We start from the raw sequence: 21,680 nt of genomic DNA on the forward strand, positions 1-21,680 counted from the left end.
GTGCACACTGGGGCACATTCACCTACACATAGGCATGTGCCCATCCCTAGGAGCATGTCCATGTCCACGCACACAGAGGCATATCCAACCCAGGGGTGCACGCACCTGCGCACGCAGCAGCATGTGTGTGTGCTCACGTGCAGGGCGGGCATGCACCCACGTGCATCGGCACCGAGGTGCATGCACACGGAGGGCTGYGCGCGCAGGCAGGTGCATGTACATGCACCTCCCTCCACGCACAACATCCATATACACACATAATGGGCTTGCACTGACCTGCACCAAGGTGCACATAGACACACATGTGGAAGCAAGCAGCCCCTCGGGCTCAGAGGCTGTGCTGCGCTCACCCCAGCTCGGTGCCACCTCCTGGGCACCTGTGGCCTGGAGGCTGGGTGGGTGTTAGTGCACGGGACTGGGGGAGAAGGGTGGCGGGGGCGGCTCCCCCACGCGGCTACTTTTTCTTGGGGAAGAAGCTGAACCGTTTYTCTTTGTCCTTCTTGGCCAGGCCAGGCTCCACAGCGGTGATGAGGGGCAGGGGCAGGCTCTGGGCTTTTGTCTTGATACTTTGGGATTCGATTATTGCTGTGCTGAGGCTCTGCAGCCATGTGTGCATCTCCTCCTGCGGACACCGCCCTGGGCTCAGCAGTGCCTATGCCTGGCCTGGGTACCCCTGGCTCCCCCTTGTCCCCCATGCGGACCCCATGGCCACCCCCATCCCTATCAGCACCTCCTACCACCCCATGTCATCCAGGGCACTAGCTACCCCCTGGTCCCTGGGTGCCACTGGCCACCCCTTGTCCCCGCTAGGAGCCACCAGCCTCCCGGGCATGGCCYGCTGCCAGCCTGGGCACAGCCAGTTGCTCCATGTCCCTGCGGGCATCACCAGCTACCCCATGGCCTCCTGGGCGCTGCTTGCCACCTCATCTCCTCCTGGACACCACCAGCCACCCCTGTCCCCCTGGGCAGCGCTGGCCACCCCACATCCTTCCCGGGCACCCCTGACCACCTTGCCTTGCCCTGGGCACCACCAGCAACCCCCTGTCCTCATGGGTGCTGCTGGCACCTCCCACCCCTCTGGGTGCTACCAGCCAACCCACCCCCTCCGGACACTCCCAGCCACCTGGAGTCACCCTGGGCAGCATGGGCTGCCCCTCACCTCGTCCTTGCCGTGGAAGAGCCACTCGCTGCCATTGCCGAGCCTGGGGCAGAGCAGAGGTCCTGGTGGCCGAGGCCGCGCTCGGTGCCTCGCCGGGGCGCGCGGGGCAGCGCTTACCTCAGTTTGAAGACATGCTTCTTCTTCTTGTAGCCGGCGGCCACCTCGCAGAGGGCGTTGCGCAGCCCAAAGGGCTCCTCACCGTGGTAGGGCAGCCCCAGCGCGCGGCTCTTGGCGTCCTTGTAGAAGGCAAGCTCGCCGCCGCGCAGCACGCAGTACAGCGTGCTCCACGACCTGCCCGCGACAGCGCCATCACCACCACGGCCATGGCCCCACGGGGCCCACGGAGTGGAGTGGTGGCCCTGCCCACCTGTTGGAAGCCCTCTTGGTGGCCGCCTCGAGGTCGTGTTTGCGGCCCAGGTAGCCCTCGAGYTGGACACTGGCGCGCTCCAGCGGGGCCGGCAGCGTGGCGGGCTCCTCCGGTGGGCTCCGTGGCTCCCGCTCCTCCTCCTCCTCAACGTGCYGCTTGCCTTGCTCCTGCTCCTGGCCCGGCACCTCCCTCCGCAGAGGCTGCCACACAGGGACACGCAGCTGTTATGGGGCCGCCCCTCAGCTGGCCTGTGTGCCCCACACCCAGGGGGGATGAGGTGCCCCATGGCATCGCCTCGTCCTCCAGTCAGCCCTATGGAAGTCACCTTGGGGTGCCCAAGGTTGGTCATAGGCCTGCAGACCCCAACCCCCTGCTCCGGCCAGGAGGAAAACACACGTGCCTGTGTCACCTTGTCCRTCAATACCTGCAGCATCCTGTCTGTGCCATGGCGGTCCCCTCTGCTCCCAGACCACCCTCTGATAGTGCCATGGAGAGCAGGTCCCTCCAGCTGCCTTTACCCACCAACCTGGAGGGAGCTGCCTCCGAGGCAAGGGCCTAACTTCCAGAATGGCCTAGGGCCGGTGGCACTGGGGCCATTGGTATYGTCCAGCCTTGGGGCACCTACTAAGAGGCTGGTACCCTGGCCTAATGACAGGACCATCACCGCAGGGGACAAGGAGCTTTCCAGGGGGTTGGGCACCCACGTGGCTGGGTGCTGAGTCCCCATGCCCCTGGCAAAGGGACCTATGGGGAGGTAGGAGGCAAGCAGGGCAGACACTGGTTGCACCAGCATCAATGAGCTGCCTCCAAAGGGGTTGGGGAGTAGAAACCATGACAGAAGGAGGAGATACAAGCAGGAAAACTGATGAGAGCTGGAGCCATCATCTCCCATCCAGAGCATGAGCAGACCCTTGTGATGGAGACACGAACAGAGCCTTGAGAATGGACGTCGAAGGAAAAAGGCAACATCCAAGAATGGGAGCTGGGTCATGGCGTATGTTGGAGCCACGCGTGCATGGAGGCCTGGCTCCAGGTTTGGAGGGGAGATGATCACATCCCTCTGGGACTCCAGGAAGGTGATGCTGGGTTGTAGGTGGATACAGTTTGCGCATTCTGCAGTGTCCGGTGGCGCTTGCAGACRGGTGTATGGGATACCCATACGAGGGTGGGTGCAAAGCCCTCTCCTTTGCCGCAGGGGAGTCCCAGGAAGGTCCCAGGTGATCTGAGGCTTAGGGTATGGCCCCAGGCATCCATCTGGGCATTTGCCAGGCCACAGCTGATGCGGACAGCCACAGGCCTGAGGGCACAGGGAAGAGTTGCAAAATGTGTGGTGCAGAGCAGGAGAGGAGGAGGGACCCTGGCCCCAGGCAGCCAGAAGGCAACCGTGGCCCGAGCAGCAGAGCAGCTGCAAGCAGATCCTGTCACCGAGCAGGGAGAGCAGGGGCCTGGTCCCACCAAGGCAGGAGGGGGGTCCTGCCCCCAAGCAGCCTGGAGATGCCCCCATCCCCGAGCAGGCAGAGCAAGCAGAAGAGGAGTCCAAGCAGGCAGAGCCGACAGGAGGAGTGGGGAAAGTGGTGGCAGATGCAGGGTGGCTGGTGCGTGGCACGACGATGTCCTGCATGGTATTGGTGCCGGTGCCTCCAGGAACACACACTCAGCTGCTGGCGTGTCCTGGCCAGCTGGGAGCACCAGTGCCCCGTGCTCATGGGCAGCTCTGCCCACTCTTCCCTCTGAGCTCACGCGCTGGTCCTGGAGCTTTGTGTTGGGTTTCAGCATCAGCAGAGCAGGGATAGATCTGCCCTCCGCGGGGCAGGTCCAGCTCCCTCATCTTCCCCAGGACACGCCACAGCCTCCGGGCACCGTCTCATCCCTGGCGCTCACACATGGCACTGCACACGCTCCTGGCTGCTGCCGCCGTCCCACGGAGAGGGAATCCCACGGAGAGGGGGCACGAGCCACAGCCCAGGGAGCCCGGCATGGGCAGGGACGCAGCAYGCAGGCAGGGCTGCGGCAAGCTGCGTGGCTGCTCACAGCACAACGCAGTACTTTTCCTGCCTGCGACGCAGCCGGGCGAGCACTGCCTGCCGTCTCCTCCTCGGTGCCAGAGGGACCTTCTGGCTTTCCTGGCACTGGCAGCAGGGACGGCCGGGCCCCCCRACAGCAACGTCCTCAGGCTGGTAGCCCCATGGGGCTCACGTGGGCCATGCACCTATGTGTTCCCACCCGACCCAACAAGCTCCAGGGCCAAACATGCAGGGCACGACGAACCTGATGCTGTAGCAGCCCCTAACCCTGGGCACGGCCACGTGGGAACGAACCAGGGCACAAGGGAAGGTTTGGCCCGCGCGTCCGGCAACTGCCTGGCATTTAGGGGTTATGCCAACATTTATTCAGCTGCAGGGGCAACTCAAGGGCTCAACATGCAGTTCAGAGGCCCTTCCCCAGCAGATCCAGTGCGAGGAAGGGAGGGCGAGCAAACATGGAACAGGGAGCAGGGAGTCATCAGCATGCCATGGAGGGGCTCACGGGGAGAAATCTGCCACGTGCCTGTGGAAAACACAGGGAGACTTCTGTGGTGCTGGGAAAGGAGAAAGGTAAACATCAACTGACCGGTTCTGGTCCATGGGGGGCCAGTGGAGAGGCATTCTGCACTATTAAGCCCTTCTTCTTCTCCTCTTCCTCCTCAGACCTGTGGCATGGAAGCAGCCTTTTCAGGGACACAGCCACACACAGCGTCCCTGCAAGGGTGCAGGAGTGGTGCTGGCACTGTTTCAGAAGGGAGGTTTGGTGCCTTGAGCCTCACAGAGCAACCACCTGCAGCCCAGCTCTGCCAGCGTGGAGGCAAATCCCACTATCCCACCGGGAAGCGCAGACACCCCTGCGCTGGAGCAYGAGGGATGTTTAACACCCCAGAGTAGAATGGCCATGAGGCTGAGCAGAAGCTCATCCAACGGTGGAAAACAAGGACCTGACCAGGTTTGGGGAATATCTGTTGCTTTCTTTTGCCTTAGAAAAATAAAAGTCCCTGAAAGATGGTGCTGAAGCAAGACCAAAGGTTGTGCTGGGTCTTTGGCTCTCCTGCTCTGCTTGCATCCATTTACCTATGGGTGGTCTTGCTCTGAAAGGGTAAATCACTAAAAAAAAAAATCTTTCAGGTTTCACTTCAGGGAAGAAAACACAAAGCAATGCTGAAACGTTGAAAATCRTGCCCACCTTCAGCCTTCACGGGTGAGCTGGGACCTCTTGGCTGCTCCAGGGACTAATCCCTGCCAGATATGCAGCATGCCATGTGGGCACATTTGCTGGCCCCCGTACTGAYGACTGTAAAGGCACTTCTTACCCTACATCCAGCTCAGCATCCAGATCCAACTCGTAGTCGGGAGCCGACCTCCGCGTCACTTTGCCCTGTTTGGGCTCCTCTTGCAGCTTCCGCTTGCCCAGGAGCTCGAGCTGCCAGGGAAGAGGGTGAAGATGATGGGAGACAGGCCATGGTCAGCAGCACAGATGGCCATGTTTGTGGGAAGGAGCGCTAGGGGATGAGGGAACTGAGGCAACAGCCCATTCACAGAGTGGCTGGGTAGTTTACGGCACTCAGGTAGGATGATGGAGCCGTGCTCTTCCTCACCGTGGTCAGCTTCCTCAGGGCAGCGAAACGCTCCTCCCAGGTTGCYGTGGACTTCTCAAAGGCCTCGTGCCTCTTCAGCAGTTTCTCCACGCTGTCCACGGTGTGCCCGTAGTCGCTGCTGGCCAGGTAGGGCTCCTGCGCGATGAGCCAGGCCTCGGCCACTGAGGCGTCCCTGGAGAACTGGCACACCTCCAGCACTGCGGGAGGACAAGGGCCACCTCAGCCCCGTGGCACCGAGGAGCCCTGGGGAGCCGACCCCCCCGACCAGAGCCTGGCGGCGCCCCCCTCCTTCCTCCATCCAGCCTCCTCCTTGCACTCACGCAGGCGCAGCCAGTCCAAGCGTCTGTCCCACGTCTCCAGCATKGTCCTCCTCCTCTCCACCAGCTCCACCAGTTTTTCCCTGATCTGAGACAAGAGCGTCAGTGCTACAGGACAGCTGCAACCCAGCACCTCGCCAGGCTGAGGCAGGGGGCAGGACCCAGGGAGCCCCAGGCAGCTGGCTCTGAGCCCCTGCTCCTGTCTCCCAGCAAAACCTCCACAAGCCAGGCTGGCCAAGGGTGTACAGGAAGGCTGGTTGGGCCAAGATGTGGCCCGTGTGCCCCAGGGGTGCCCCAGAAAGTCCTGCTGTCCATCCCCACAACCCCAAGCAGACCTGCTGGGTCTCTCCTGGGGCTGTGTTTGTCCCTGGCACCCCAGCACTCAGCATGGGGGCTGCCCCAAGTGGCAACCATCCTTACCTCAGGTGACTYGTGGTGCTCGCGCTGTAGGAGCTTCTTGCCCAAGTCGATGCAAGTGGCAAAGCTCTTGTCCCTCGTGTCGATCTCTGCCTTGATGCCCTGGTGGTACTTCATGAGCAGCTCCACAGAGGAGACGTCCCTTGGGAAGGAGGGATGTCCATATCAGGGCCAGACACCACCACACAGGGCTGTGGGGCTGTGTGCCTGCCGCAAGTGGTGCTACCTGGGCTTCTCCTGCGTCTCGATCTGCCGGATGATGCTCTCAATCCAGGAGAGGAGGTCGCGCACCATGCTGAAGAAGCGGAACTTCTCAGCCGTGTCCAGGAGCTGGGCACGCCGCCCGCTGCATGCCTCCAGCAGTGCCCGCAGCGCCTTCACCACCTCCTGCTCCTGCTGCTGGATAACATCGGCCTTCTCGCCGGCATACGCTGTCTGCAGACGAGCCGCCACCTCCCGAAACTGCTGCACCTGCCCCGCAGACACGGAGAGTGTGGGGGGGCTGCGTCTCATCCTCCCCATATCCTGCTTGCCCAGGACTCCCATCACTACGCCAGCCATGGAGCCTGGCTCAGGTCTACCTGCGCCTCCAGCAGCTGGATGTCSCGCTCGAAGGCGGTGTGCATGCGGTGGAAAGCCTTGGCCGTGCTGGTATCGCAGCCCAGGTCCTGGGGCAGCTCCTTCTGCTTCTCTGCGATGAGGGTGAGGATCTCAGAAGCATCGTAGAAGTATTTGTGCAGGTCATAGGAGGCGGTGAGGAGCTGCCTGCGCGTGTCAATGAGCTCCAGGAGGTCAGCCCAGCTCTCATTCAGCCTGTCCTTCCACTCAGCCATGGTGGCAGCCTCCATGTGCCCCGCATCAATGAGGTCCTCAATGGTCAAGTTCACCCGGTCCACACGCTCCTGCCCCACGCTGCCAGTCTCCCACGCAAACTCACGAAACTTCTCCCGCAGCAGCTGGAGGGAGGGAGGAAGGGAAGTTCCATGTGTTACCTGAGGGCACGTGCTGGCCCCGGGCATGATGCCATGCCCTGCATCTCCCCCTCCAGCTGCATGCCGATCCTGGGAGCCCTCGTCAGACTCACTGTGGCATGGTCGAAATCCTGCCCCATCTCCTGGGAGGAGGCCACCACATCGCGCTCGGCAATCCACTGCTCCAGGTCCTCCACCTCGCGCTTCAGCTGGAAGAGGTGGCACATGTTCTCCAGCCTCCGCCGCCGCTCCTCAGCCGCCGCCTTCAGCCTCGCGTAGTGCTTGTCCATCTGGCCCTGCAGCCGGATGATCTGCTCCCTGCATGGCCCCAGGCACACAGACACCCCAGTTCTCACCCGGCACGGCCCCAGACTGCCCACCATGCCCACTCCTTGCCAGCCAGTGCCCAGCGGGCCCTCACGAAACATTTAAGGCATCAACTGAGGTTTGGGAAAAGAAAACCCACTGAAGGTATGTTTTTGGCTACCTAGACCCCCATGATGGCATCTCAGAGTCTGGGGTGACCCGTGGAGCTGTGGGCTAGCAATGTCACCAGACCAATCAAGGTACCGTGGCACCAAAGAACACCAGAGCTTCCTGAGCACCTGAACTTCACCCAACCACAAGCCTGCCAAGGTGTTGACAACACCACGTGGACACCCCCAAGCCAAGGCACATGAGTGGCACCTACCCCTCAGGGTGGCCAGCAGAGAGCAGCTGCTGAGCCCTCCCTGCCAACTCCTTGATGCTCTGGCCATAGTCCTCAATGGATCGCTGCTGCCGGACATGTCTCTTCAGCATCACCAAGCCACTCTCTTCATCCTGCAGCAGCACAGACATGACTGTGGGCTATGGCATGTTCAAGGGGACAGGGACCCAGCCCCCGCGCCTGCCCTTTGGATACACATCCTGCCTTCATCCCAAGCCATAGCAAGCTCAGTCCCTGCTGCTGGCATGACACAGAGGATGGCATGGGGGATCCCGTGAGGCCCTCGGCCATTGAACAGGCCTCAGTGCTGCCTCATACCTTGGGGTTCTCATCTGTCGCCATGTAGAGCTCCTGCTCACTGATCCAGGCCTCGGCCTCGCTGGCRTCCAGGTAGTACTGCTGGGCCTCGTTGGCCTCATGCAGGCGCCGGAGGCGGCCGCGGGTCTCTGTTTGCAGGGTGTCCCAGAGCCCCCGCAGCTCCTGCAACTGCCCCTCCAGCTCCGGGCACTGCCCGCCGGCCTCGGCCACCATGGCATCGCCACGGCTCAGCACCTCGGCCACCCGCGGGGCATGGCCCGACAGCTCCTTCTGTAGGCTCTGTGGGAGGACATCGCAGGCAGCAGGCTGCACCCACAYGCAGCGCCACGGTCCCCAAGCCGAAAGGGCACAGCGCCCTCCCCAGCATCCAGGGCTCTCTGCATCCCCCTGGCGCCCGCAGGGACCAGGCGGGGGGATGGCTCTGGTTGGGCCTGAGGTTGGAACCTGCTCACCCGAGCAGGTTGGGCTCAACACATGGTGACAGGGTAGTGGAGGAGGACACAGAGGAGGGAGGGAAGCTCCAGCGTCCTCAGCAAAGGCAAAGGAGCCAGGGCGGAGACCCTGAGTACCTAGCGCCGTCCTGGTCCCCTGCAGCAGCCCATCCCACTCTGCAAGCACTCACCTCGTTCTTCTTCATGAGGCGCTGCACAGTTTGGAGGTTGGTGCCGTGGTCCGTGGACGTCGCCCGCGGCAGCCTCTCCTGCACCCAGAGCTGTTGGGCGAGAGCACCCACTGAGGGCTTGCAGAGGCCCTGCTGCAGCTCCCTCCCCACAGCACCCAGGCACCCTCAGGGCTCCCCACAGCGGCTGGCTCCAGGCATGGGGGCTCTGCCAGCCTCCCCGTGGGGCTTGAGGCTGAGCAGAGCTGAGATGTGCGGGGAGCTAGTGGAGCTGCAATGCAAAGAAAGGGTCCCGTCGCAGGATGGAGCTTACTGCCTCATCCTCCAGATCCCGCCTGAGCTGGTACATGGCCTTGGACGACTCCAGCTCCTTCCTCCTCCTCTCCAAGGGCTCCAACAGCTCGAGGAAGCGCTGCTGCAGTTTCTGCTCCTGGCTGTCAGCCTCCTGCGCAGTCCCTCCGAGCGGGGCCCCTTGTGACACCAACTCTTCCATCTCCTTCTTTCGTGCTCCTACTTGCTCTTCCAGTCTCTGGAAGAGAAGAGTAGTGATGTAGTCAAACTCTGGTTGGAAAGTGGACTTAATTCCAGCAGAACCAACTTGAACTTGGCCCCAGTCTTGCTTGAGGTGCTCCTGGCAATTCCAACCTGCAATCCCAAACTGGACCTGTGGTAGCCAGGTGACCCAGTTGGGTATTTTGTACCCACACCTAAAGGAAACCTCAAGGTGATACTCTTTTTTTTTTTTTTTTTTTTTTTTTTTTTTTTTTTTTTTTTTTTTTTAAGGGGCAGGAGGAACAGCCCCATTTACCCTTGACAAGAGCCTTTGATTCAAGACACCAACAACTATGACAGTACTAGATGAGGCTCCCTGCCTGTCCCAGGGATGTGGCTGAAGAACATCCCACCAGACCTCAGGCTGTGCCTGCATTTTCCCAGGTTTTGTTGGGAGAGCCTTCCCACAGAGCGACCTCAAAGAGCCTGGGTCTTCCAACCACAGCGTGGCACTGCTGGGTGCTAACGCAGGGAGGTGCTGACACCCCAGGTCCATGCCAGCTTGCATGACGCTTAGTGCCCCAGGCAGTTCTCAGCCAGCCACAAGGGGCTATGGAAGCTGGCCAGCAAGGGGATGGCGGTCTAGGTCCCTTCAGCCTTCGGTGCCATCCCACTCACCGTCAGCCTCTTCAGCAGCAGATTGGTGCTGGTGAGGTCTTTCGCCTGCTCGGCAGCACGCAACTCCTCCTCCATCTCACCAAGCCACCGGTCCAGGTCACCGTAGCTCTGGGCGTACAGCTCCGCGCGGTTGACCTCAAAGAGCTGCTGGGCTTTCTCCTCGGTGGCAGCCCGCAGCTGGTCCCACAGTGCATGCAACTCGCCCAGGCGCTGTGACACCAGTGCCCCGTACTGCGGCTTGCGGCTTGCCAGCTCCTTCCCTTCCTGCCGGCACATGGAGGAGATGATGTCGAAAGAGTCCCTGCCTTAGGCCGGCCAAACCCAGGGACACTGGTGCTCCAGGGGGGAGCTCCCCCACCCACTACTCAGAGGAATGCTACTACCTCAGCTCAGAGCATCCTGGTTCCCTGCCTTGGTGAAGGCAGCAGGGCTGGGAGCTCTGACAAAGCCAGCTGCCACCACCCCTAGGACCTACTTTGTCCACCTTCTCCAGCCAGCTCTGGTTGGCAGCCAGCTCCGCCATGAACGCCTGGTGCTTCAGCCACTTGCTGTGGAGGCTCCGGGCTGTGCCATAGGACTTATCCTGCGCTGTCAGCATCTTCTCGTTGATCCAGAGGGTGAGCTGGGAGCAGAACAGAATGGGTGTCATGGCTTGGGCATCCTCCTAGTGCTGTAGAGCTCCTCGACCAAGGCCCAGGGCTGGACAGGGCAGTGCAGCCCTGGAGCTGCAAACGTGACATGGTCCTTCAGGCCCTAGAGCTACACCATACCCCACTGTGCCCTCTGCTCCCATACCTCCTGCCAGTTCTGAAGGAAGGTCTGCAGCTCATGGTTGTCTTGCAGTAAACCTGCCGCCTCCTGCACCTTGGCCACATTTGCCCTGTGCCTGAGTAGGACAGAAAAGGGCAAAGTCCACTCGTCTGCCCTGGGACAGACCTTGCCGATCCCTTGCCCTCCATACTGGGGCTGGACTCACCTGTCCTGTAGGCTCTGGCACTTCTCTGTGATCTTCTCGGAGAAGATGTTGCCATCAGCCACCAGCTTGGCACCGCTCACCACCGTGCTGGGGATCTTCTCCTCACTGCTTTCCATGCCGGCACGGAAGTCCTCGAACCTCCGCAGGGCAGCGGCGGAGCCCTCCAGCGTGCCGGGCAGCTCGAGGTGAGCCAGCGTGTACTCCTGCAACACGGAACAGAGCAGCGCTGCAGCACTCTGTGATCACAGCCACCTCCCTGGCGGTGTCACCAACCCTCGCGTCCTGCAGAGCCCACTGGGGACATGTGCGGCATCCCCCACGTGGCCTCCCCGGTATGGACCGAGGAGAGCGGCTTCATTGCCTGCCCGGAGCCAGGTCTGCACCAGGATTTAGGATCCCCTAAAGGCCATTTAGGATCCAGAGTTGGCCATGTCTGGCATGGTGATATCTTCACAGCCACCCCAACCCTTCTGCATGTGGGAGCATCTTAAGAGCTGCACTTGGAACGTCTCCACCCAGGAGAGCTGATAGACAGGGGTTGTACCAGTAAGAGTCACTTGGGCCAGCGCAGACCTCCTGTGAGCACCAAGGCCCCTGCCCCTACCTGGTTGCTGAGGAGGACTTCAGCCTGATTGGCATCGCGGAGAAACTCCTGGAAGCCAAGGCACTGGGTGAGGAAGCGGTGCYGCGTGTCCCACATCTTGCGCAGGGCACCCCAGCCTGTGTCCATGCCCTCCAGGCGCTGCCGGAGCTGCTCATACTCGGGGTCTGCCTGGCCCTGCGTCACCCGCTCGCCCATTTCCTTCACATTGCGGTAGGCAGCCTCGTGTTGCTCAATGTCCTCCTGGGTGGCCACATGCTGCCGGAGCAGCTGCTCGGCTTCAGCCAGTGATGCCGGCACCTCATCCGAGGCAACGGCTTTCTGCGCCCCGAAGAGCCAGGCCTGGAAGTCATCCAGGTCCTGCAGGAAGCGCTGCAGCTTGCCAGCTTCACCCAGTGAGGCCGCCTGGCTCTGCAGGGCACCCTGCAGCTCCTGCCAAGCGGCCGTCGTGGCCCCCAGGCGCTCCTGCACATCCGCTGCCAGGTCTGGGTGATCCTCAGCCAGGCGCTGGGCCTGGGGCCGCAGGCTGCCCAGGCGGTCCTTGACAGCTGCCAGCTCCCGCTCGATGCCGTACAGCTTGCGCTGGATGGCCAGCACGCCAGCCAGGTCCCGGCCCATGTCCCGTGTGGATTCCACCACACGGGTCTTGCTCAGGATCCACTTGCAGGTCTCCTCACAGTCCACACAGTAGTTCAGCAGGCTCAGGGCCGAGTCCACGGCTTTCCGCCGCTGGGCCACCAGCTCCCGAAACCTGCCCCACCTGCACAGCAAGGAGAGTCAGGGCCACTCTGCCCAGATGCTGGGCAGCTGCAGGGCCAGGTTGTGACCACATGGGGACACTCATACCCTGCACCATGGTGAGCCAGGGGTATGGGAGGGAGGGAACAAAGTCTCAAGCATTCAAGCCCATTTGCCAACAGTCCCCAAGCCCCCAGCATAGCTATGAAAGTGCCCAAATGCTGTAGGAGCTGCCAAAACGGTTCAATCCCCTTTGTCCTCATGATGCACATACCTGGTGTTGAGCTGCTCCTGGCGTTGCCGGACCTGGGGGCTGCGTGGGTGCCCACCCTCAATCAGGCCATCGGCTGCTCGGTTGATACTGCCAATTTGGGAGGCCAAGCCGCTCATCTCCTGCTCCAGGTTGTCAAGCCTGTCAAGCACAAAGGGTGAGAACGAGCCCCACCACAGGACACAGGTCTTGTTCCCAGAAGCAGCAGGTACCCATCCTCCTTCACGGAGCCCATACCTGTGCTGAACCACATCGAGGTCTTCCAGTGTGCTGGGGATCTCCATCTGCTCCAGCCATGTCTCCTTGGAGCCCATCCAGAGCTGGCAAGCATCGCTCTCACTGAAGATTGTGTAAAGGTCCAGGCTGTCCTGCAGCTTCCGCCACCGCACCTCTGCCAGGCTCGCCACCTCACTGCAGAGAGGTCGCAGGGCCGCCAGCCGGCTCTGGGTGCCAGGGTCAGCGCGCAGAGCAGCGGGGAACTCCTCGGCTTGCTGCCCCAGGCTGCCGAGAAGCTCCTCGGCGCGGGCCAGCTCCTCCAGCAGCTCCTGGTGCTTCTTCACCAGTGCTCGTGTGGAGGACTCATCGTTGCCCAGCTCCTCGCTGCCCGCCAGCCGACGGGCATCCTCCAGCCAAGCCTTGAGCTCATCAGCATCCACCTGGAACTGGAAGAAGCTCTCGGCGTCGCGCAGGCTCCTCTGGCGGAAGGCGGCAAGCTCCTGCAGCTGGGCCCAGAGCGCCCGCACCTCGGCCATGCGGCTGCGCAGCCGGACCGCCTCGGCGTGCCCTGCGGCCACCAGGCGCTCGCCGGCCACCAGCGCCTGCTCCAGCTGGCCGCCGCGGGCCCGCAGCTCAGCCTCGAAGGCCGCGTGCTTGCGCTGCAGCAGGAGGACGCCCGTGAGGTCCTTGCCATAGTCCATGGAGGAGTAGATCTGCTCCTTCTCTTTAATCCAGCCCTCCGCCTCGTCCAGCTCCCAAAAGCACTTCCAGAGACACTTGGACTGCTCCAGGCGAGCCTTCCTCTGCGCTGCCAGTGCCTGCAGCTCCCGCCGACACATCTCCAGGTGGCTCACGCGGTCCTGGATGACTTTGGGCTCGCAGGGCCGGTACCCTGGCAGGACAGAGCGTGGGCACGCGTGAGCATGGCGCCCCATCTCCCACACCATGCGGTCGCCTCAGAACAACATCTTGACCTACCCTCGGCATCAGCGAAGCGCAGGGCGGCACTGCTCACCGCCCGAACCTTCTCGGCCTGCACGGCCATGTCGCCCTCCAGCAGCCGGTGTTTCTGCAGGAGGTCTTCTACTTCCAGCAGGTGCTTCCCAAATTCAGGTGACACCAACTGCACCTGCATGAGAGCACGAGCTGCCTCAGCTCTGCTAGGGCAGCGGGGACATCCCACCACTGAGCCATGGAGACCCTTTGGACGAGTGCCAGGCTACTGCCAGCACTGAGCATGGGCACTGCTGCCAGCCATGTGCCCTAGTGCCGCTTCTGCAGCTGCCTCCATGCCTCCATGCCGTCAGACTGTGGCGATGCAGCTACTACTGCTGGCTGGTGGCGCCCCACCACATCTCACCTTGATCTCGTCCATCCAGTCAATGCTGTGCAACATCTCCTGGAAGAGGTGCTGCAGGGTGAGGTTCATCTCGAGGCGCTGGCGCCGGGCGCGCAGCAGCTCCAAGAGGTATTCCCAGAGSCGCAGGATGTTGTCCTTGCGCCCGTTGATGCGCCTGATGTCGTGGTAGTTCTCTGCCTCCAGCTCCTTCGCCACTGCTTCGATGGCTTGAACACGCTCCTTGTAGGCGGCTGTGTCTGTCTCGATGGCCTCGTGCTTCTTCTTGGCCGCCTCCACCGCCGGCAGGTCTTGGCCAAAATTATCCTGCCCACAGAGAAGTCTCTGGTGAGGCCTGCCCTGGGTGCCTGAGCTGGGCGTGTGCCCCCCACCGCCTCCCTCTTACCTGTGCCACCAGGCGCTGGTTCTCGCTCAGCCAGGCCTCCCGCATGGCCGCCTTGCGGTCGAAGCGCCGCGCCAGCTGCTCCAGCTTCTCCTGCCGGATAAGCTCATTGCGCAGCGCCAGCTCCCGCTCGTGCTCCGCTTTCTCCAGCTGCTCCCAGGCCTGGAGAAACAGAGTGAACCTGTGGCTGACCCTCATCCCCAGAATGACCCCACAAGCCTTCCTGGTGACATTTTGCCCTGCTAGCCAACCCGAATGTGTGCAGGAGGGCTCCACAAGAYGGGCCACCTACCCTGTTGATGTCAGAGACGAGCCGGCCCTCGTGCGGGGTGTACACGCGCTGGTTGTTGGCCCGCATCCGCGACTGGATGGTGAAGAGCAGCACCTCCAGGTTGCCCTTCTCCTGAAACCTGTCCCAGAGAGGGCTCAGCCCCAGGGTGCGCAGGGTGCCGTGCCACCCACCAAAGGGCTCCACACCAGCCTCCACCCAGGGCAGAAGAGGTTCAGGGCTCTTACTTGGGGGGTTTCTCCACGGTGCGGTAGGTGCTGAAGGCTTGGAGCTGCTGCTGCACACCGCCCAGGGAGTTAGCAAAGCTGCGGCTGTTGAGGGAGGCGATGGTCTGCTCGATCCAGGTGAGCAGCTCGGAGGCCAGCCCGCTGTAGCCCTCAATCATCCGCTCTGTCTCCTTGGCGTGTTCAATCACCTGCACCAAGGACTGGCACTGAGCACCCTCACTCCATGCCTGGGCACCCGGGCTTTGTGCCCCAGCATGCTCCCATCAATGACCCTGACGCCACCTCCTACCTTGCCCAGACGTCTTCCCTCTACCTCCAGCACCTTCATCTTGGAAAAGTAGTGGTAGAAGGCCACCACGTAGGTGATGATGGACTTCTCATCAGGGTTCTCGGTGAACACGTCTGCCCAGAGCGAGGGATGGGGTTCAGTCTCATGCAGCCACCCCATCTCAGCCTGCACGTTGTCCTGCGCCAGCCATGGCCCACCCCGCAGCCTTACCTTCGGGGTCCAGGAGCGGGGTGATGCCCAGGTGCCTCTCCGCCACGCTGAACGCGTGCTCCAGGTTGTGCCGGGCGTTGGATTTGGTCAGGTTGTGGAAGTCAACCAGCTCGGGCCTGGGGATGGAAGGTGTGGGACAATGGTGACACATGCAACAAGGGGACGGTGACCCTGCTGGACTTTCTGCCGTAGCAGCCAGCACCCCTTGCCACCACTTCTCCAGGCTGCATTGGCATTGGCATCTGCCAGCAGCGATGTCAGGAATGAGGCTGGCCACCCAGCTCCGCTAACCTGTGCCTGTGGATGAGGGCGTTGAACGCCAGCCCGTCCTTCCAGCTTGAGGTAAAGTTGGTGACGTTCACGTGGGGGTACCTGCGGGAGAGAGACATATCACCCCGCGCTGCAGCGCGGCCCCTTCCAGGGCCCCTTCTCCCCTGGACACCCCAGACTCCACAACTGGCCCAGATGCACCCAGGGTCCTGCCACGTACCCCGCCGTCTTCATCTGGCACCAGAGCAGCAGCGCGTCCCTGGCAGAGCGTGTCTCCCGGCCCTCCTGCGTCTGCACGATGATGTCCTGGATCTASGGGGGCACACAGACATGCCTGGGGCTGGGGGAGCTCCACGGGGGATGGAGCCCCTCAGGGAAGCACCATGGTCCCCATGGCAGTTTTGGCCAGGAATCGGCATGCTGCCAACCTCAGGGGTGAAGGGGCACCCTGAGGGGACACAGCGCACCCCAGGGAGGCCTGGCCCCCTGGCACGGTCCCACCTGGAAGCGCAGGATGATGGTCCAGATGAGGCCGAGGACRAGGCGGTGGTTGCCGTCCACGATGTCGTGGGAGCCCATGTTCTCCAGGTGCACGCGCTGCTCCTTGAGGAACTGCAGCGCCTTGTCCACGTTCTCCAGGCAGTGGATCCGCATGCGGCCCTTGGTGGGCTTGGGCTGGGGGGGCAGTAGCGTCAGCGCCCACCCTGGCCCCACAGCACCCTCACCTCGATAGCGACGTGTCACCATCCCTGCCCGCTGGCTGCTGGTGACACCTTGAAGGAGCAGGGGCCACCCCTTTGGTGCCAGCATGTCCCCAGACCGTCCCTACCCCCATACCCACACTTTCAATGGCCTCCTGGGAGGCCCAGCTCTGTCCCGAGTGTCTCCAGCCAGAAGGGAACCGTACCAGGAGCTCTCCCGAAAGCACCTCCAGCAGTTTAATGAGCACCCGTCCATCGCGGAGGTCCATGTAGAGGTCAGAAATGCGGCACGTCACGCGAGCCAAGTGGGAGTTCACCCACTTGGTGAAGGTTTTCTTCTGCACAGCCTCCCGCTCGTCTGCAACGAGAAGAGGCAGGGTGGTATCCAGCGCTGGGCCTGGGCCTTAGCACCACAGGATGGTGCCAGAAGGGACTGGGGGCCAGGAGAGGCTCAGGGAGGGGAGGGAACCCAAGAAGACAGAGGGACGAGCGGGATGCAGGAGGGTCAAGGCAAAACCAGACGCAGGATCTGGYGGATGGCGCTGCTGAGGCACCAACGTTGGGCTGAGCCCCAGGAGCATTTCAGGAGGGCCAGGGGTTGCACAGAACACTGGACCTGCCAGCGCCTTGATGCGGGAACGCTCGAAGAGGCGGGCCGAGCTGTTGTCGTTGTCCAGCTCATCGTCGGAGGCGTCCCAGCGCACGTTGACGCGGCTGTACTGCTGCTGGAGCTCCAGGTGGTCGTAGTCATTCTCCGAGGTCATGTTCCCGGTGTCCCTCGGCCGGGTGTCCGTCGGCTAGTGGGAACAGGCCCCTGCAGGAAGGGCGCGCGGGAGCTGAATCTTCCCGGGGACCGCGGCGGGGCCGTGCGGGCAGCACCGGCGTCGAGAGCCGGGCAGCAGTACTCGCCGCCGCCGCACAGGATTTGCTGCTAAGACCTGCGGGTTAATCGGCTCAGTGGGGATTGAGCGGGGCGTGCGACCAGAGTGCCTGTGGGCACCTGAGCCCGCACGCAGCCTCCCGCGGCGCCGGCCCCGCATCCCGTGTGGCCCAAAGCACCCRGGCGACAGCTGCCGGAGCCGCCCACGACGGCATTTGGGATATAGATAGGATGGGCCCGGATCTAAAAATGCCGGCATGCAGCTGTTGGCGCTGGGGCCCCTCTGGGAGCTGCAGATCCCAGGGTGGCTGCGCTGCTCCCACAGCTGCCATGTCCGACCCTCCCTCAGATGCCACCGCATGGTGCAGGGAGCGGGGACTCGGAGGAAGCCAGGGGCACCCTGAAACCAGGACGCGGTGTCGTTGGATGTCCGCAGGGTGGCCCCTGAGGCCAGACGGGCTCTCCAGGGTGTCCAAAACGCACGTGGGTGCAGGACAGGCTTTATCGGGGGCCAGCAGCGCTGGGCTAGGCCCCCAAGGCTCCCTAATCTCCGGGGCGCAGGCAGCACTGCCCCCCTCCACCCAACACTCTGCAGGGCAATGGCTGCAAAGAGCAATGGAGCAGGGACAACTGAAAAAATAACTACAATAATACAAAATAAACAAGGAAAATCCTGAATTCCCCCTTCCCAGGACAACCTCACTACACATTTCACCCGGCAGGGCGGATGGGTGCCCAAACTGTGCCCTGTCTCTGCATCCATGTGAGGAAGACCTTCACTTTGGGGGTGCCAGAGCCCTGGCCCAGGCTGCCCAAGGAGGCTCCTGCTCTGGAGATCTCCCAAACCCGCCTGGATGCAAAGGGTTGCCCAGTGCTGTGGGTGTCGCTGCTGGAGCAGGGGGTTGGACTGGACGATCTCCAGAGGTCCCTGCCAAGCTCCAGCGCTCCATGATCCCGGCCACATCCCCCGCGGCAGCYGGGGCTCGCCCGCTCGGCTCCATGGAGGCGGCGTGGCACCAATAGCGGGGCTGCTCCCGCGCGCGGCCCCGGCGGCTGCGCCTGTGCTCAATGGAGTCAGCGCCGGAGCCCAAATCGAGCTGACAGCGAGCGTGCCGAGAGCGGCTGCTTGGGGAGCGGCGCCTGACGGAGCGCGGCTGCCGGCACCGCGACGCCTCCCGCTCCACCTGCTCGGCAGGCGGGAAGCCCCCGGGGCATTGAGCCAGGCCTGGGCACCGCGCGGCCCTCCCCGCGCTCAAGGAGAAGGGGGACGCGCGGGAAGCGGCCGGGAAAGGCCCCGCGTGGAGCACGGTGCCCGTGGCACGTCCTGACCCGCCAGCCGCGGGCAAGGAAGGGACACAAGCAAGGGCTGAAGCCCAGGCCACCCGCGGGCACCAGGGCGGACGAACAGATGGCCCCGCTCCACACGGAGCCCTTCCCTGGCCACGGGGCCCTGCATTGGTGGCACTGAGCGGGGCCCAGGTGTCCCCARGCTGCTACCACCCGTCACAGGGCAGCGCTGGGTGCGTGTCCGGCCCATCCCTGGCTTCCCAGGCACATGCAGGACCRGGCACTGAGCAGAGTCCCCTGTGGAGGCTGCGGGTCCGTCCTGTGTCACCTAATCTGCGGGTATGCATAGCTGTGACACACGACGCGTGCTGTGACACTCCGCATGCATTTTTGGCTAAAAATAGGCCTCCCTCGCGTAAAGCACGGGCTAATCTCGGCTCCCTCCGCAGGAGCTTCCCTCTGCTCTGGCGCGCGCTGTTATCCTAAAAATTCATTAGCTGGGGCCTTAAGGAAACGTGGGATCCACTTCAAAACATCCCTCGGGGAGGCAGTGTAGGAGCTTCCCATCAGGATCCTTGAGCTCTCTGCTCCCCTCAAAAGACTCTTCACTTGTTCAAACAAGCCAAGAGCTCCAGCAACCCCCAGACTCAGTTGGCATTCCCAAAACTTCCCCCAGCAGCCAACACCATGCAGAAATGAGCACCCAGCCRGCCTCACCTGCTCCTTCCCACCCTCATCCCGGCCCTGGGACAGCTCCAGGATAGTACTGGGGATGGAGGAACTTCCGTGGAAGGACACTGAGGTGACTGGGTGCGCAGGCACCCCAGGGGAGCCAGTGAATCAGCACCCCGCACACRGAGGGCCCAGGCGAGCCGCGGGGCCGGAGTGGTATGCGCACCACGCTTATTGCAGCGCATGAGCTCTCGGGGCAGGAATTCCCACCGGGAAGTGATACGTGGTCTGGCACCCCCCACACCGCCTCTTGTGGCCCCAGCRAGGAGGGGGCTCCCAGGGCAGCACCCGCAGGCACCGCGGCACAAAGGCTGCTCCAGCGGGGAGYGGGAGCTGCCCCGCGTAGGTGACAGCGCCCTGATAACTGAGGTTATCGGGGAATCACCCGCGCAGGCAGCTGGGGCTCCGCTGGGTGCCGGCGCCGCGTCTCCACTAGCGTGGGCAGCGCTTCTGCTCTGAGTGGTGGCTCGGAAGGACGCGGCCACCTTCCCCTACACAGCCCGCAGAGCAGCCGTCCCAGCAGGGGGGCCCCGCGGAGGCTCCTTCAGTCTCCTCTCGGCCAAGGGGCTCCGGTAGCAGCGCCCACTTGCTGTCCCTCCTTGCCCTTCCCTGTCACTCACGCGCCTGGGACATGGAAATCAACCTGCGGCAAGCGGGAACCGTGTCCCCGGGGACAAGGCGGCAGCGAGGACGCTCGGGACAGCGAGGACGCTCGGGGCACACGGGCCCCCAGTGCAACCATCAGCGAGGCAGGTTTTTTTTTGGGGGGGGGAAATGTCTGTAAATCCCCAAAATGTCTGTGCACCCCCAAGCCCCAGCCAGGCCGGGGCGGGGAGGGCGCCGAGCCCCTTGCCAGGGCTGCCCGTTGCCTGCCCCACAGCCAAACTTCGCTCAGTACCCCAGGCGGGGGGGAGGGGGCGGCGCGGCGCGGGGGGGCGGCGCGCGGTGCTGCAGCCGCCGCAGAGCGGGGCCGGGTCCCGTGTCCCCCCCTCCGCGGTGCCCGGTGGCGGCTCTCACCTGCGCGGCGCGGCGGCGGCGGCGGCGTTGGGGGGCCGGGGCCCGGAGCGAGTGGCGGGTCGCGGAGCCGCCCTGCGCCGCGATATAAATAACATTATCTGGGCGCGCAGGGACATTCCTGCCGGGGGCCAGCGGCGCTGCCCGGCCCAGATAGCCCCGCTCTCCCCCCGGGGAGGGACGGGCGGAGGCGGGCGGGGACGGGCCGCCCGCCCCGCAATGCAGCACAGCGGCCCCCCCCGGCCGCCGGCGGGGCGCGCGCCGCGGACACCGGCGCCGGGAGGAGGGGCGGCGGGTCGCCAGCCCGCGGGGCTCCCTGCTAGCCCGGCTGGCCCCGGCTACCAGCGGGAGCTCGGCCGTAGCCCCCGGTTGCCTCCACCGAGCCCCGGCCGAGCCCCAGATGTAACGCAGCAGCCGGCCCAGGTGTCCGCCGCTGGTCCGACGGGCTCGCGGCTGGTCCCGATCGCCCCCAGCTTGCCCAGGGGGCCGCCCAAATCAGCCCCAGCGCCCCTCCTCGCCCCGGGGGCTGCCTGGCCGTGCCCAGCCACAAGCCAGCTAGTCCCCGGTGCCCCCACATCGCCACGGCAGCACTCCGGTCATTCCTGTTTGCTCCCTGACAGCCCGAGGAGCTCTCCAGTCAGCCCCACTCGCCCCCAGCTGGCTGCAGCTGGTCCCAGCTAGCCCCAGGGGGTCCTCCATGAGCCCCTGGTGCTCCCAGGTGGCCACCCGTGCCCTTCCAGCCAGCCACAGGTCCCCGCGAGCCCTGGCTGCCCGCAGCCGACCCCAGCGACACCTCAGCCAGCCCCACACACGCCTCAGCTCGGCCCGGGGAGCCCTGGGCCCCCCAGCTGGCCCCGCGAGCACCCCAGCTAGCCCGGGGGCCCTGCCGGCCCGTCCCGGTGCCTGTGGCCGGCCCGGGGCGCCCCCGGCGCTCCCAGAGGTCCATAGCAGCACAAAGAACACCGGGACGCGGCCCCCGGGGGAACAGCGGGGACGACCCGGCACCCCCTCAAGTCTGCCCGCGGCCAAGCCCCGCCCCTTGCGCGTAAGCCCCGCCCCTCCAGTACTTGGTCCCGCCTACTAGGAGCTTCGGCCACACCCGCTCTGTGAGTCGGCCCCGCCTCTCGATGCGGCTCCGCCTCGTCGTGACGTTCGGCCCCGCCCCGCCGTACGCGCGTAGTAAACAGCCAATCTCCACCCCGAGGCCCCGCCCCGGAGGCCCCGCCCCCTCCCGCTGTGGCGGAGCTGTCGCGAGAGGAGCGGCGTTGGCGGCGGGATGTGCGGGGGCTGCGTGGGCACCGAGTACCCGCCGCGGGTAGGGGCGGGCGCGGGCCCGGGCCCGGGGGCGCCGGGTACCCGCCGCCGTGCGGCCGGTGCGAGGTGCGCGCTGTCGCCCCCAGGGCACCACGTGCCTGGAGGGCGGCTCCTTCCTGCTCAACTTCGCGGGGTGCGCGCGGTGCGGGCGGCGCGACCTGGTGCTGCTGGCGAACCGCGCCGCGGGGCTGCACGGCGCCGAGGAGATCGTCACCTACGACCGTAGGGCCGGGGCGCGCGGGGGGTCCGAGGGC

The 21,680-nt window shown here is 64.1% G+C and overlaps 2 protein-coding genes across 4 annotated transcripts in view; one reads left to right on the plus strand and one right to left on the minus strand.

The window, feature by feature from the left end:
* Positions 1–1,272: 1,272 nt before the first annotated feature.
* Positions 1,273–16,996, minus strand: SPTB (spectrin beta, erythrocytic). 3 transcript variants are annotated; one of them, XM_026047197.1, is made up of 34 exons: positions 16,816–16,996; positions 16,406–16,557; positions 16,000–16,173; positions 15,719–15,810; positions 15,520–15,600; positions 15,229–15,344; positions 15,019–15,131; positions 14,730–14,917; positions 14,506–14,623; positions 14,217–14,375; positions 13,835–14,137; positions 13,453–13,603; positions 12,496–13,366; positions 12,262–12,399; positions 11,253–12,009; positions 10,649–10,851; positions 10,468–10,558; positions 10,148–10,294; positions 9,673–9,936; positions 8,816–9,031; positions 8,506–8,595; positions 7,884–8,162; positions 7,548–7,678; positions 6,970–7,174; positions 6,467–6,841; positions 6,112–6,356; positions 5,889–6,027; positions 5,472–5,556; positions 5,152–5,348; positions 4,867–4,976; positions 4,137–4,215; positions 1,736–1,747; positions 1,527–1,660; positions 1,273–1,450 (listed from the first exon to the last, which is right to left on the minus strand). In XM_026047197.1, exons 1-34 carry the CDS (start codon positions 16,961–16,963, stop codon positions 1,273–1,275), a joined length of 6,741 nt encoding a protein of 2,246 aa, XP_025902982.1. In that variant the 5' UTR covers positions 16,964–16,996. The 3 variants fall into 3 exon arrangements, with proteins under 3 accessions (XP_025902982.1, XP_025902981.1, XP_025902980.1); XM_026047196.1 differs by lacking the exons at positions 1,273–1,450; positions 1,527–1,660; positions 1,736–1,747; positions 4,137–4,215 and adding an exon at positions 3,836–4,073; XM_026047195.1 differs by lacking the exons at positions 1,273–1,450; positions 1,527–1,660; positions 1,736–1,747 and having other exon boundaries at positions 4,044–4,215.
* A 4,392-nt stretch (positions 16,997–21,388) lies between these two features.
* Positions 21,389–21,680, plus strand: part of LOC112954043 (protein farnesyltransferase subunit beta-like) — a 10,720-nt gene continuing 10,428 nt past the window's right edge. Inside the window, exons 1-2 of the mRNA XM_026047184.1 lie at positions 21,389–21,427; positions 21,513–21,648. Coding sequence (XP_025902969.1) covers positions 21,389–21,427; positions 21,513–21,648 — 175 coding nt within the window. The remainder of the gene's footprint in view (positions 21,428–21,512; positions 21,649–21,680) is intronic.

The sequence above is a fragment of the Nothoprocta perdicaria genome, unplaced genomic scaffold (genome assembly GCF_003342845.1).
Source record: "Nothoprocta perdicaria isolate Ctin4 unplaced genomic scaffold, notPer1 scaffold_481, whole genome shotgun sequence".
In the NCBI taxonomy this organism is placed as follows: domain Eukaryota; kingdom Metazoa; phylum Chordata; class Aves; order Tinamiformes; family Tinamidae; genus Nothoprocta; species Nothoprocta perdicaria.